Source organism: Myotis yumanensis, unplaced genomic scaffold (assembly GCF_028538775.1).
Source record: "Myotis yumanensis isolate MYYU_CA2020_CCGP unplaced genomic scaffold, mMyoYum1.0.hap1 SCAF_19, whole genome shotgun sequence".
In the NCBI taxonomy this organism is placed as follows: domain Eukaryota; kingdom Metazoa; phylum Chordata; class Mammalia; order Chiroptera; family Vespertilionidae; genus Myotis; species Myotis yumanensis.
This window is the reverse complement of record NW_027223770.1, coordinates 9,559,369-9,575,948: the sequence shown is the minus strand read 5'-3', so window position 1 is coordinate 9,575,948 and position 16,580 is coordinate 9,559,369. Positions and strand designations below refer to the sequence as shown.

General features: G+C 39.8%; 2 protein-coding genes across 9 annotated transcripts in view; one reads left to right on the top strand and one right to left on the bottom strand.

The window, feature by feature from the left end:
- The window catches only part of TMEM116 (transmembrane protein 116), a 185,919-nt gene that overhangs the window by 132,841 nt on the left and 36,498 nt on the right, over positions 1-16,580 (bottom strand). For 2 of the 8 annotated variants that reach the window (XM_070399553.1, XM_070399557.1), the window contains one exon: positions 9,614-16,369. The exons of the other annotated variants lie outside the window; for them this stretch is intronic. In XM_070399553.1, coding sequence (XP_070255654.1) covers positions 16,163-16,369 — 207 coding nt within the window. In that variant the 3' untranslated portion in view covers positions 9,614-16,162. Of the gene's footprint in view, positions 1-9,613; positions 16,370-16,580 lie in introns of those variants that run through there. 8 annotated transcript variants of the gene reach the window in all.
- LOC138998053 (disintegrin and metalloproteinase domain-containing protein 1a-like) lies at positions 577-3,072 on the top strand. Its single transcript, XM_070400134.1, has one exon. It carries the CDS (start codon positions 577-579, stop codon positions 3,070-3,072), a length of 2,496 nt encoding a protein of 831 aa, XP_070256235.1.

The window sequence follows — 16,580 nt, the reverse complement described above, 5'->3', positions numbered from 1 at the left end:
CTGAGGCATGTGCATATTACTATAAAGCCTCATTGAAGAATCAAGAACATCATGAGTTTGATACCCATGTGTTACAGAGCAAGAGTTTTAGATGAGGCGAAACGGGCAATGGAGTGTGCCCACCAATGATCTTCAAGCCCCCTGGTCTAGAACATTAGGAGTTGGCCGAGCAACCGACACAGGAGGGGTGGGGGTATGTGTGTTCCGTGTGGCACAGTTGAGGAAGGCACGAAGGTTTTATTTCCTTCTTAAGGTAAAATCTTGCATTTTAGAGTTTGTAGTCCTTCTTTGTGATTACATCACCACAATATCAAAGGACTATAGCCAAGGATCACTGAAGGTAATATTGTGGAAGGAAGCTGCAATATGGACACTATCTGAAGGACAACAGAGAGGTCAGAGAGATTAGAAAAGATACAGCCAGAGGTAGGCAGGTGCTATAAGAACGAGTAGTACCCAGCCTTTATGCAGCCAGCATATACCTGGACCTAATCCCAGTGGCTAAGGGTCTGCACCTCAAGGAGCGCTGCTGCTCAAGGACAGAGGCCCTGCATCAGCCACTGATTCACTGGGGCCATGTCAGTGGCTGCCTTTGTGAGAGAGAGGGCCTCCTCCTTGCCTTCTCTACAGAAGAACCAAGAGGTTATGTATGAGACTGGCAGAATGCTTCAGACTTTGGCTCCCCAGATCAAGGGCCTGGTGCTGATACTGGTGCCAGGATCTTCACGTGTCAGGTTGGGGATTGTGCTGGTGTTGGTACTGACTTTCCTGCCAAGCTTGTGCTGTGACCTGGGATCAGTATATTATTCATCCTATGAGATAGTCATCCCCAAGGCTCTGACAGTTGAGGGAAGGCAAGACCCAGGGGAAGAGGCATCTTATGTGATATCTATGCAGGGCCAGAAACAGCTGATTCACCTGAAAGTGAAGACAGACTATTTTATCAAGAACTTTCCAGTCTTCAGCTACCACAGTGGCATTCTGGGACAAGAAATGCCTTTCATCTCACATGACTGTCACTATGAAGGCTACATAGAAGGACTCCCGGGTTCTTTTGTTTCTGTCAACACCTGTTCAGGCCTCAGGGGCATCCTGATTAAGGAGGGGAAATCCTATGGCATTGAGCCCATGGACTCTTCAAAACGGTTTGAACATGTGTTGTACACCATGGCCCATCAAGCTCCAGTCTCCTGCAGTGTCACTTCCAAAGACAGCCCAGTGGAGTCCACCAGCCGACAACAAGGGAGCAGGAAGCCTGGCGGTCTACAGGAGCTGTCCTATTTGTGGTCACTCACCAAGTATGTGGAGATGTTTGTTGTGGTCAACAACCAGCGGTTCCAAATGTGGGGCAGTGACGTCAATGAGACGGTCCAGAGAGTGATGCACATCATTGCCCTGGCCAACAGCTTCACGAGGGGAATAAACACAGAGGTGGTGCTGGCTGGAATGGAGATTTGGACCGAGGGGGACCTCATAGAGGTCCCAGTGGACCTGCAAGTTACACTGGGGAATTTCAACAGCTGGAGACAAGAGAAGCTCCTCCATCGTGTGAAGCATGATGTTGCCCACATGATTGTCGGACAGCATCCTGCACAGGGTATGGGCCAGGCATTTCTCAATGGTGCCTGTTCAAGTGGTTTTGCAGCAGCTGTTGAATCCTTCCATCATGAAGATGTCCTGCTGTTTGCAGCGCTCATGGTCCATGAGCTTGGGCACAACTTGGGTATTCGGCACGACCACTCAGCCTGCATTTGTAAAGACAAACCCCTCTGCCTCATGCAGGACAATATCACTAAAGAAAGTGGCTTCAGCAACTGTAGCTCTGACGACTTCTACCAGTTCCTCCAGGAACACAGAGGGGCCTGCCTATTTAACAACCCTCAGCGGCACAAAGGCCGCTTGCGCAGAGATGCCAATTGTGGAAATGGTGTGGTGGATGACGGTGAGCAGTGTGACTGTGGTTCTGACTGTGCCACAAACAAGTGCTGTGACAGTACATGTATGCTGAAGGCTGATGCAAAGTGTAGTCCAGGACCTTGTTGTACAGATACGTGCCAATTTCAAGAAAAGGGCTTCAAATGTCGTCCTGCTTCGGGAGAGTGTGACCTCCCAGAGTATTGTGATGGTACCTCTGCAAAATGTCCCGAAAACTTCTACATGCAAGATGGTACACCATGTATAGGATATTACTGTGTACAAGGTGAGTGTAAGAACCCTAATCATCAATGCCAAGAATATTTTGGGACCTTTTCAACTTCTGCTGAAGATAATTGTTATGAATTGGTAAACAAGCTAGGGGACCGGTTTGGAAACTGTGGCCTTCCTACTTCTGCTAACAAAGACTATGTTAAGTGTACAACAGAGAATATGCGGTGTGGGAAAATTATATGTTCAGGTATTAGACAGATGCCAATGATCAAACCCTATCATACAGTGATCCAGATTCCTTCTTCTGAAAACTACTGCTGGTCCATGAATTTCTATGTCGATGAAGATAAAGATGATGAAGGAAATGTGAAATATGGCACTATTTGTTCCAAAGGGAAAATCTGCGCAAATGCATCCTGCACTGATGATGCTGTGCTCAAGTATGACTGCGATGTAGAAGCAATGTGTGATCGGAAAGGAGTTTGCAACAATTTGAAGCACTGCCATTGTAAGTATGGCTATGCACCCCCTGACTGCAAAACCTTAGGACAAGGGGGTAGTGTGGACAGTGGTCCCCCTGGTTTGCCACCTGATGAACAGCCAACAGATGCTGGAGGTTCTGCCACTGGCCATCCTGCCAAACATGAAAAGATCATAGACAACATGGTCTTAGCATTCTTAATACTTTTTCTCATAATATTAGCAGTTGTCAGTATTGCCTCGTGCATCCTTTGTAAAGCTTCAGAAGAGCCCACAGAAGAGAAGCCTCCAGAAGAGAAGCCTCCAGAAGAGAAGCCTCCAGAAGAGGAGCCTCCAGAAGAGAAGCCTCCAGAAGAGGCTGCCCCAGAGGAAGGAGGGGAAGAAGAGGCAGAGGAAGAGGAGGAGGAGGAGGAGGGGGAGGGGGAGGAGGAGGAGGAAGGGTAGGAGAAAGGAGCTAAAGAATAAAACAAGTAGTGGAAGGAAGAAGCCAAATATATGAAACACTTCAAACACTGACCAGGAACCAGAGGTTCAATGACACAAAGGTGAAGTAGGAATTGATAACTCCATGGCTCTGACTAGGATTATATAATAGTATAGACAAAATTTATACTAATTTTATAACAGTATAGAAGCTGAAACTAAAATTTTCTTTAGTTTGAAAATAAACTAATATGAGAAGAGGGCTACTCTCACTTTTATTATTCATTTCAGTAATTAAGGTTTTATTTACTTAATATAGTACATATTTTACTACTTTTGCTTTTTAACATTTCATTTGAACTCTTCACATGCATCTTCTGACATCAATGTCTTTGTCTTGGGCCAATTTTTGCAATCACCAGAAACTTTTTCAGAACATGCCATCTTTCATCTGTTTGATATATGCTACTATATGTGCCTGCACTTATTACTGTCACTTGGGTTTTTATTTCTAGTAGCAACTATTATGTGAGGACAGTTGTTTATGCAATCCACTATTCTAGTTTGCCCTATTAATGTGCATTCATGAAATGAATTTTTAAATAAATAAAACCCTATTCAGATTAGACATCTCTTCAGATTCCATTGGTATAGTTATTAGGTCTGTTTTGTTATTAGACTCAGTGAGAGAAACTATATCTGATAAAACAGAAGACGCCTTGCCCTGACCGGTTTGGCTCAGTGGAAAGAGCGTCGGCCTGCGGACTAAAGGATCCCAGGTTCGATTCCAGTCAAGGGCATGTACCTTAGATGCGGGCACATCCCCAGTAGGAGGGTGTGCAGGAGGCAGCTGATCAATGTTTCTCTCTCATCGATGTTTCTAACTTTCTATTCCTCTCCCTTCCTCTCTGTAAAAAATTAATAAAATATATTTTTAAAAAAACATACACACACAAAAAGCCAGAAGACCCTCATTGCCCTAGAGTCAAGAGGCCAGTGTTGAAGTCATCCACCTTTTCAAATATGACAGATGTGTAACATGATTTACGTGTATTTAAAGTTATTACTTCCAGTATTTCCAAGCCCTTTCTATAGCCCTACTCTCTTTATACCTAAAAGATTTCTTTTCCTTTTAGAGCAGCTTTCAGAGCCCTTCCTCTTTACTAATCTTCCTGGGATGAAATTTCAGTCATGATTGATTTATATCAGCCAGAGCTAGGAAATGAAGTTTATACTAATTTTATAACAGTCTAGAAGCTAAAACTATAATTTTGTCTTTTCTATTTTTCTTTACTTATTTATTGAAATTAACAAGTTATTGACTAATATCAGAAGGAACCTCTCCAATTATAGGTAACAGAGTTTTGGAGGTTGTAGATGCTTCTATGTGATGAGAACACAAGGCAAGAATAAAATTAACATTATTCATTCTATGCCAGGAACTGTGTTAAACATTTTATAGTCATTGCCTTGCCAACTAACCTACACACGAAACCTCCATTGTGTATATGAGGAAATAGATCAAAGAGAATTCTAGTAAGTTGTAGAACCTGCATGTCTCCCAAGGCATGACTCAATCTACATTCTCCACTACCTTATGGGCCTTTTTCTTCAGTAAAAAGTGATGAGGAAGGCAATGTGTTCTTACTGACCACTATTATGAATCTTCATGTTGTGTAGTCATTATTGATAAAAATATCTTCTCTCCTATTACATGCTGACATAATGGAGTGGCAGGTTGCCATCTTATTCTGTTAATAAATATTTACCAAGTGAATGATTTAACCAGAGCTAGCCTTAAAATACAGGCCCAGATTCATTCCATGGGCAGGATGCTACTTCCTAGCACAGTGGTCGGCAAACTGTGGCTCGCGAGCCACATGCAGCTCTTTGGCCCCTTGAGTGTGGCTCTTCCACAAAATACCATGTGCGGGCACACAGGTACAGTGCGATTGAAACTTCGTGGCCCATGTGCAGAAGTCAGTTTTCGGCCTGGGCGAGTCTATTTTGAAGAAGTACTGTTGATATTTGGCTCTGCTGAGTAATGAGTTTGCTGACCACTGTCCTAGCACAACCAAAATCTTGCTCAGATGCAATAATGCTAAATATTTATAAACAGTCAATTAAGTAATAAAAAGTTTGTAAAACCTCAAATTCCAGCAAATGAAGGTTGAACTCCATTAAGATAGACTATGGTAAAAAAATTTTTTTTTGACAGACTATGGTAAGGGAGGGACCAGTTTCAATGTGGTAGGATTGAGCAGATGTAACTCAACATGTTAAATCTCCATGTTCAGTGGTCAGCACTTTCTATAAAGCTCAAGTGACAATGGTTCATTCTGCATTGTGTGTGACTGTCTCTAGGAATTAATACCATTTCACCTGATTTCTCTCCCCCATTGTATTTGGGGGATTCTGAAGAATGCTGACACATTCTAATAACCTGTTGGTAGTCACTTGTGTCCCAGTCAGCTGCTCCCCCAAAAAACTCTGATAGTGATTTATTGCTACCTTTTACCTGCCTTCCCTGGGTGGTTATTGTCCTTTTTGTGCTGCCTCAGGCCAGCAGAGACCCAGGCCCTTCCCTAGTTCCTCAAAGCATAGCCAAGTCCAGGCTCTAGATTTTTATCCAGATGTGGGAAAAGTTACAATGTGGAAAGAACACATTTGGGTTTTGCCAATATTAATATTTCTGGAGTCCAGGGATGTGACATTCTCTGCTGTGAAACTTGGGTAGGCTATGTCTCTCCTTTGAACTGATCTGACAACTTTTGTTCCTGCAGGAATGCTTTTAGGAATATCCTCATGGCAGGAATCAGACTCCATTCTCTGGGACTCAGTGAAAAGAAAAATTTTTTTAAAAATAACATTTACTGAAAATTCAGATCACATCATCATAGCCACACATGGATGAAATCATGCCCACAATGAAGACATAGCATATATAGACATATGGTATTAATCCCTTATCAGATATATGATTGACAAATAGATTGCCTTTTCACTTTTGCTGTATAGCAACTTCTTAATTTGACATAGCTCCACTCATTTATTTTTCTTTTGTTGCCTTTGTGTTTGGTGTCATATCCAAAAAAGCATTGCCAAGGCTGATGTCAAGGAGTTTACCACCAATGTTTTCCTCTAAAAGTTTTATGGTTCGCGATCTTACATTTAAATCTTTAATTTACTTTGAGTTAATTTTTGTGTATGGTGTAAGATAGTGGTCCAGTTTCATTCTTTTGCATGTGGCTGTCCAATTTTCCCAACACAACTTATTGAAGATACTGTCCCTTTCCCATTGTATTCTTAGCTCTTCTGTTGTAAATTAACTGTCTATACATGTGCGGATTTATTTTTGGGCTCTCTATTCTGTTCCATTGATCTATGAGTTTCTTTTTATGCCAACACCATATTGGTTTTTTTGGGGGTTTTTTGTTTGTTTTTTTAATATATTTTATTGATTTTTTTACAGAGAGGAAGGGAGAGAGATAGTTAGAAACATCGATGAGAGAGAAACATCAATCAGCTGCCTCCTGCACATCTCCCACTGGGGATGTGCCCGCAACCAAGGTACATGCCCTTGACCGGAATCGAACCTGGGACCCTTCAGTCCGCAGGCCGATGCTCTATCCACTGAGCCAAACCGGTTTCGGCATGGTTTTTTAAATTAATTTATTTTTTGAGAGAGAAAGGAGAGGGGTAAAACATCAATTTGTTGTTCTATGTATTTATGGATTCACTGGTTGATTCATCTATGTGCTGATAGGGGAACAAATCTATAACCTTGGCATATCAGGACATGCTTTAACCAACTGAGCTACCCAGTCAGGGTCCATACTGTTTTGATTATATAGCTTTGTAATATAATTAGAAATTAGGAAGTGTGATGCTTCCAGCTTTGCTCTTTCTCAAGATTGCTTTGGCTACTTGGTGTCTTTTGTGGTTCCACACATATTTCAGGATTGTTTGTTGTTTTGTGTGAAAATATTACTAGAATTTTTTTAGAGTTTATACTGAATCTGTAGATTTCTTATGGTAATATGAACATTATAACAATATTAATTCTTCCAACCCATGAGCATAAAATATCTTTTCATTTACTATGTCTTCTTCAATTTCTTTCTATAATGTCTTACGGTTTTCAGTGTACAGTCTTTCACTTCCTTGATTAAATTTATTCCTAGTTATTTTATTCTTTTTGATGCAACTGTAAATGGGATTGTTTTCTTAATTTCTTTCTGATAGTTTGTTATTAGTGTATAGAAATGCAGCATCTTTATATTAATTTTGTATCCTGCAACTTAACTGAATTTATTAGTTTTAAGTTATTCATTATAACTGTTTTTGCTGGAATCTTCAGGATATTTTATATATAATACCATGCCACCTGAAGTAGTGACAGTTTTACTTGTTCCTTTCCAATTTAGATGCCTTTTATCTTGCCTAATTGCTCTGGCTAGGACTTCCAATACTATATTACATAAAAGTGGTAACAGTAGGCATCTTTGTCTTGTTCCTGATGTTAGAGGAAAAACTTTCAGTTTTTCACTAATGAGTATGAAGTTAGTTGTGAGCTCAAAACTTCATTTTTGAGTAGAATTTTGTCATTTTCAGTGGGGTGTAATCTCACTGAAGTGTTTGTTGTTGTTTTTTCTTAATCCTCACTGGAGGACATGTTTTCATTGATTTGAGAGAGAGAGAGGAAGGGAGAGACAGAGAAAGAGTGAGAGAGAAAGAAACATCAATATGAGAGAGAAACTTCGATCCGTTGCCTCCCACATGTACCCTGACTGGGGATAGAACACAATCTAGGTATATGTCCTGACCAGGAATCAAACCCGCAACCTTTTGGTACATAGGATGATGTTCCACTAACCAAGCCACCCAGCCAGGACTGCAGTGTTTTCTTGAAGAAAAAAAAAATCAATTATTTTCCTTCATCAATCAAAGTGCTGAACAACTTTAAAAGTAATTTTCACCCTGCTTCTAGACATAAAGCTGTCAACCTTTTTGAGCTCCTTTATTACACCCCCTCCCATTATATATGTACTAGAGACCCAGTGCATGAATTCGTGCACGGGTGGGGTCCCTCCGCCTGGCTGGCGATCAGGGCTGATCAGGGTCAATTGAGGCTGGTGGCCGGGGAGGGATCACAGGAGGGATCGCAGGCAGGCTCCAGGGAGTGTCTGGCCCCATTTCACTCAGTCCTGATCGGCCGGACCCCAGCAGCAAGCTAACCTACCAGTCGGAGCATCTGTCCTGTGATGGTCATTCACGTCATAGTGACCAGTCAGTCAACCGCTCAGTTGGACACTTAGCATATTAGACTTTTATATATATAGATCATGGCTCCAAGAGATTACTTTGCAATGGGAAGATGAGTCTTCCATAACACTTCCCATAAATAGGCACCTTATGTACTATTATGGAAAAATGTTCTACTTCCAGAGTCTACTGGGGAGAAAAGGAGTCAAATACTATGAGATAGATCCTTATCTGGAAGTCACTTATTCATTCAACAATTCTAGTTCATCTTCTCTTGAACCTGGGCATATCAAAAGAACAAACAGAAGTGGGCACTGGACACATGTAAGTCATTTTCTAATACAGAGGAGACTTTTTGGATACTTAGTCTTTAACTGGCATAATTTTAGGATACCAATATGTCCAGGCCATCCAGAGAAGAGTGTGGGCCTGGAGTTACCAGCCAATGTACCCATGAAAATCACACATAAGAAGTGGCTTCTCTGCTGGTATCTCCCATTCACATTTTTGGACAGTGTTATAAACAGAGCATCTTTTCACATAGTTATATAACTTTTATATATCCTCTTCAGTGAAATGTCTCTTTATGCCCATTTTCTAACTGGATTATTTGCTTTGATATTGGTGAGTAGTAAGAGTTCTTTATATATTCTAAGAATAATTTTTTTAAATCAGATAAGTGGTTTGCAAATATTTTCTCCCCCTCCATAGCTTGTCTTTTCATCCTTTTAAAAAAGTCATTCACAAAGCAAGGATTTTTACTTTTGATGCAATCCAATTTATGGAGTTTTCTTTTATGGATCATGTTTTTGGTGTCATGTTTAAGAATTTTTTACCAAGTCTTAGCTTCTAAAAAATGTTCTATGTTTTCTTCTAAAAGAGTTTTATAGTTTTATATTTTACAGTTAAATTTATTATCTATTTTGAGATGATTTTTGTATAAAGTGTGGAGCTTAGGTTGAGGTTCTTTTTTTTTTACTATATACACCAAACTTTCCAATACCATTGGTTAAAAAGACTATCCTTTCTCCACCCAAATTTTTGCCCTTTTGTAAAAAAGCCATTGGCAATACATGTATGCATTCTCTATTTCTGGTTTCTCAATTCTGTTTCATTGATCTATGTGTCTCATCACCAATACCACAACCTTAAAATTGAATAGAGTGGTTCCTCCCACGTTATTCTTTTCCAAAATTACTTTAACTATTGTAGTTCCTTGCCTTTTGGAAAATTTATATTCACAATAAATATTTCACAATATACACATATATCAAATTATCAGATTGTACACTTTAAATACATACATTTTATTTGTGAATTATTCCCCAATGAAGCTGAGGGAAGGGGAAGCTGAGGAAAGAAAATACCAAAAGTTTGATAGAAAAAGAAGAAAAGACATGAACAGACAATTATTTAAAAACATAAATGTTCAGGTACTAGAAGTTTACTGGTAGAAAAACCAAAAGGAAGAGCTCTATTCATAAACATTCTGTCCAATTCCAGGAGACTTGTGTATCAATTTTTCCTCCCTGAAAACACTCTTTCCCCAATCAATTGTTACAGGAAAACAAACTAAAATCACTATATTATGTAATAAAAGGCTAATATGCAAATTGTCCCCTCAACCGGGAGTTCGACTGGGAGTTTGACCAGGGGTAGGGTCAGCCAGCCAACTGCCCATGGCCCCTCCCCGTGGCCAGTCCAGCCCCCGATCACCCCTCATCCCGATCGGGGGTGGAGCTGACCAGCCAACCTCCCACGGCCCCTCTCCCCGGCTGGCCCAGCCCGATCAGCCCGATTGGGGCAGGCCGGCCAGACCCCACCCGTGCACAAATTTGTGCACCAGGCCTCTAGTCGGGTGCACAAATACTAATAAATGCTAAACTCCTATTTGACCAAAAGTAAAAATATAAAAATGGCCCTTAAATATATTAAAACATGTTCAAATTCATTCAGATTTGAAAAATACAAATTAACACTGAGATGCCATTTGTCACCGATCAGTTTGGTGAAAATTAAAATGTGTGGCATAGCAACATATTCTGTTGCTTAGACTGTGCAGAAACAGACACTAATGCATTGCTAGTGGGAATGCAAACTGGCAAAACCCTTCTGAAAGGGGATTGGCAATATCAAACAAAGTTACAAATACAGTTAGCACTGCCTTCCCATTTCTAGGATTATTTGTTGATGCATGTGTATAATTTCAAAACAATGTAAACAACTAAAAGCACATACACAAGAGAATGATTGAAAAAATTAATGTATATCCACAAAATGGAGTACTATGCAGCTAATAAAGAAGAATGAGAAAGATCTCTATAAACTTATATGGAGTGATTTATAAGATGTATATGTAAGTTTAAAAAGGAAAGTGTAAAATGTCACACTATATTTACATAAGAAGGGATAAAAGAAAATATACATGCATCTGCTAATTTGCAGAAAGAAATTTTAAAAAATAAACTAAATACTAATGAGATTGGTGAGTAGAATCTGGATGGAAAGAATGAGGACATGGGGACAGGTTAAAGGCTCAAGGAGGTATACTTGGAGTACATTTTTTTCTATAGTACTGACTTTTAGTACTATAACATTTGACAAACCAACAGGAAATACAAGCAGTAATATATGAGCCCTACTAAAATAAAAATGAATAATATAACCACACTGAATAGTTCTAGATGGAAAAAATACTAACCTAAATAATTTTGAAGAAAATTATTTTGACCTCATACTGGAAGGCTAAAGACAAAAATTACTGAACACAAACATTGTTCTCTAGTTCATATATTTGATTTTTACAGAGGCAGGGTTAGTTATTCTAAAAATAATTTACATATATTCTAGGATTGAGCAAATAAGTACATATATTGTGAACAATAGAGGGAAAAGGAAAAAGGATCAGAGGTTTGAAATGGGCTGTACGGTAGAGTAGGAAATGGTGCAAAAGCCACTGGACAGCAGAGGTCTATGACCTACCCAAAGATCCACAAAACCCTGCTCTGGAACCTTTAGCTCCAATGACTCAAAAGAGAAACATGACAGGAGAAAGCTGTTCCAGGAGAACAGGGACTGAGGGAAGGTAGTTATGTAGTTTTTTTCTTTTGTAAGGGCTTGATTCTGGGTCACAGTACTGGTTGGACCTCTGAAATTTTCCTCCCCTTGGTATACCCCCTTTATAAAGATATCAGGACCACAGCTAAGGAACACCAAACCTTGTTCTTTGCAGGAGGTTGCAAAGTAAGGACACTCGTAAAGGAAGAGCAACAACAGGAATAGGAAGAGACACAGTCAAATGGCAGTTGTCATCATATAATACTCAGGGATGGGAGCAACTGTCCTAGTATGCATGCCTTCCAATTTCTGGCAGGGTTAGTTATTCTACTGGGGAGAAATATAACACTGTCCAAACTGGCATAGCTTTGAAGTCTGGCCAAACGACTGTGTCTCAGACAAAGATTTGGGGTTCCAGGGAATGCAAATGAGAGACAGAGGTATGGGATCACTAGCTATTTCACTTGGGCCATGACAATGACAATCCAAATTATTTACTTTGCCTCCCTCCCTGCCCTTTCTTCTATGAAATCAAATGGTCAGGGATAAGATTTGAACTGATTTTTCTTTCAGAACTTCCCAGGTAGGATGCTTGAGAATGGGCCATTCCTATATTAAACTACATGTCATCTTATTGCTAATAGTAACTATACTTCAAGGGATGCATCTTTATTAGTAGATACTCATCCCTAGGAATCTAATGATGTTCAGACAATTGGAAGAAAAAGCAGATGTGGCCTATGACCTATCTGCTCATACAATAAAAATGGTATATTATTAATTTGAAGCAAAATAAAGGATTATTTGTCAAGAACCTCTCTATTTATACACGTCAAACTAGGAAACTGGACTTGGACATGCCTTTTATTCAGGATGACTGGGTATTCAGAGGGTGATCTCGATTCTCTTGCAACTCTCAGCACTTGCTCAGGGCTAAAGGGAATCTTGACTTTACATGGCATTCTTTCGCATCTAGCCTATACTTCAAAGAATTTTGAGCATATGATTTATAGCCTATCTTTAAAATCAGGTCTTATGAAGATAAAAAGGATGAGCTCTTAACCACTTCACAATTTCAGAGCAGAATAGAACCCTCCTCAGATACTATACCCAAATGTGGACATTTCCCAAATATGTTAAAAAGTCATTGTTGTTGATAATAAGCAATTCAAAAGAATAGTGTTACCAAGACAATAGGATATAACGAATACCCATGCCCTGGTCAACAGGTACATGAAGGAGCTAAAACAGATACATGAAGGAGCTGAAAGCAGTACTTACTAGAGTAGACATATGGACAGAGAAAAACCTAATGAACACCTCCCTGACTGTTCAGGGAGTACTTCAAATTTTTCATTTCTGGAGAGACGAACATATTTTGAAAAGACTGAAGCATGATGAGATTATTGGCCAAAGTCTTGGGAAGTACCAGGGCCATTCATTTCTCAGAGATATCTGCACTACTTAGAATGCAACAAGTTTTGAATCTTTCTCTCATGAAGATATGCCACATTACGCAACTCTCATGGCTCACAAGCGTAGCCACAACTTGAGAATGAAGCATGACCATGTGGCCTGCAAATGTCATGGCCAGACATTTTATACATAAACTTATTACTGTAAATATGGGCCTCAGCAACTGCATTTTTTAGATTTATGCAACAGCTTCCACTACTTCCACCAGCTGTTACATAAGCACAGAGGGACTGCCTATTTCATAAATCTTAGTTCCAAAGTTCCTTTGGAAACTCATAGAGTGGGAATAAAAGAGTGGAAAAAAAGAAGAATGTGATTATGGCAATGTCCTTGATTGTCAAAAGAATCACTGTTGTCTGCCCTCATGCTGGCTGAAGGTTCAGTTTGTACATTTGGATCCTGATGCAAGAACTACTGACTTCTAAAGGCAACTACACCTTGTCGCTTCAGAGCTCCAAGAATACTGTAATGGTACCTCCATTACAGACAAATTCCTACAAGCAAGGTGCAGACATAGTGCAGATAAATACCTACAAGCAAGATGGCGCCCCTGGCAAATAACAAGGTTATTGTTATCAGGGCTGGTGGCAAAGCCTAGAGAATCAGTGTGTTAAAAATCTCTGGAAAGGGCACAGAGGTTGCTCATGAAAGTTAGTATTATCACATGAATACCAAGAGAGACAGGACAGGTCTAGAAACTGTGGCAGTAAATCTAAAGGGATTTTTAAGGTCCTCAGCAAGTGTGATATAAAATGTGGTAGCCTGCTATGTGAAAACATCTAAAAGTTCCCATACATTGAAAAACATCAAACATTCAGTTCCTCATGCAAGTCACATGGTGTTGGAGTGCAGAGATGTGTTTTTTTTTAGCCACAGACAGGGCTAATGAGAAGTTGTTGAAGGATGGTAGCCTAGGTGGTCCACAGTGTTGGAGACCAGGTGTAAGCTGACAAGGTCCTTGCACCTGAAGGGGCTAGCAAGGCTGGGACCCTTACCCACACAGTTTTCCCAGACTTGTTTGGATGGCGGTTATCAGTAGAATGAGAGCAACCTCTGTAGAATGAGAACAGCCTTTCATGGCTTACCAAGAAGTCTGTAACTATTTACTGAGATTTGCTGTACCGAGAATTTGTCCTTCTGCTCTGTCCCTCCCTTAGAGATTAAGAGGAACAAAGAATACATTCCTCTTGACAGACCTCCTATTCAGTGTCTTGTGTATAAACAGCATTGTGTGGTTAATAAACTTGCTGCAGTTCCTCGATTGAGCTGCAGTCCTCCTGATCCCGCTTTCCTGTCTTTCTTTCTTTTCTCAATTCCCACCTCCTACCTCAGCCCGGCTCAACCTGTCAGGCTGGCCCTGACACCACAGAAGATCTGTATAAATCAAACCTGCTAAGATACCACTATATTTCACTATGACTGCAACCTGACCTCGTGTCATGGGAGGGGTATTTGCAACAATTTTAAGAACTGCCACTGTGTCTATGTCTAAGCGCCTTATGAATTCAAGGGTTATGGGGTACATTTTAAATAGTGGCCCAGGTTCATGTGTCCCCTCTGACTCTCAGTATGACAAAATACTGATCAGCCTAACCTGGGTCTTTCTTAGCCTTTTATTACTTCTCATTTCCACTATTCTTTTGTTTGCCTACATCCACAGAAGATTTAAGACCAGTGTCAATGCAAAAGATTCATCTTGCAGAAGCAAAATGAACAGATCTGACAAATATTTGGTAATTGCCATCTTTCTGATAATTAATCCAAATATGAAGTAATATTAAAAGGATGTTTTAAGGAATTGACTCCTTAGTTCTGGTGTCCCTCAAGGTCTATGGATATGGGAATACTTTCTTGCTTCCATCTGTCTTTCTATATCCCAAATGCTTGTTAGTTTTTAAATTAAAAAAAGGTAAAGTAGCTCCCTAGATGAGGCAGTCTTTCTTGTTCTGTGCTACCCAGAAATCGGCTCTCCAGAGCTTTGGGGCAATGAGAAGACTCAAGATGTAATGTTGACAGAACAAGGACATGTTATCCTCCATAGTAAGGCTGAAACTCATGGCCTAAAATCTAAAGAGCTATTATTGAGCTCCCTAAAATTTCTATGGAGAGCTCCTTTGGAAAACTCTCTGGAACTTCCTTTTCAGAGTATCCTATCAAATCCCCCATCGTAACCTCCCGTGTCGATTTTCTTTAATCTTAAGGATTTTGCATTGGACAGACCAAGGAATTTATCAGGTGAGAATCATATGATTATGAGTTCCAAATATTTTATCATTCCAATCAGTTTTGTCCACCTGGCTTTTCCCCTTTGTTTTGGCATCATAGAACAAGCCTCAGATTGGACTTGTTCATAACCTAACTAGAAAGATCAAACATTACTTGTTATGTGATTCAAGAAGAAACAGATTAGATATTCCAACCCATAAATGAGGCTCTAGTCTAGGAATCTTTTTGCCCCCCAAAAGGTTCAAATTCTACTTACTAGTCATTCATTCATTTATTCATTTATTCTATAAACATATTTAGCTCTTACTGTTAAGTTGAACCATGTAAAATTGATATTAGACCATTTTCACCTACAAAAATGGCAAGTTCAAATGGTTAAACCTAATTCAATTTTCAGCACTATTAAACCTTCTTAGGACTTCTGCTTGTAAAGGACATTTTAGAGTTTTTGATTCCTAGAGTTTCCTCTAGTCATGATTTCTCTTAAATCTTATTATTCCCTGTAACTTCAAAAGACTGGCCCTAATTTTTTAGAGTAGGATAGTCCCTGTCAAGACTTAGAATGGCACTGAACATATGAGACTAGACTATGGTGCATCTGAGTATCTCACTGTCACTTTTTTGATAGTTGTTGTCCTTGCTTATTCTGAGTTTCCAAACCTCTTCAAAGAACAGAAACTTTCTTTTTCCAACCTCAGAGGCAGACATATAGCAATGACAGCTGAGAAAACTGTTGCATGCCACCCTACTTCACTTGAAACCATGGAAGAGAGAACCTGGAAATGGCATGTATAAATAATAAACTATAATTAATTTTTCTAAGAAAAGACTTAGACAAGTCTAATATTCACCAAGGTAATAAGTCCTTCTCTTAGATGAAAAGTGGCTTCATCTCTTTGAACAAAGACTTTAAGAATCACTAGTGAATCTGAAAATAATAAAAAGATCCTGCCCAATTCACCTAGAATGGCTACTAAACCATGGCACTATATTCCCTTTAATTTCCAAAAGACTAAAGATGTTCCCCAACACTTTTCCCAATCCTTTAGTGTGAAATAACTGCAGTTCCTGTATCCCAGTACTAGTTTCAAAGAGTAGTAGAGGTGCTTGTAGCAAAAGCAAGGGTAGAGTCCAATGGATCTAGGCCCCTGCTATAGAATCTCTTCTGTGAGCATAATAATGGTGTCTGGGTGTCTGCATCACGCCGAGTTTCTTGCTTTAGTTGAAAGAACTTGTACTGTGTCCATCCATATACTCCACAGTTGAGCAGACCCTGGGATGATGCTGTTAGAGCCTGGAGGAGATGAAGGGGTGATGGAGCCCATCCTTCAGGTTTTCAGAGATCCAGGGAATAGTCCCCATTCCCCTTATTTATAAAGAATTGTTATATTTCTTCTAACCCATACCTCAAGATCTGGCATCAGTTTTTAATATTTTTCTAGCTCTCCTGAACTCACTCTTTACACTGTACCTTGTCATGAATGATTGAAAGAGAGTTGGTCATA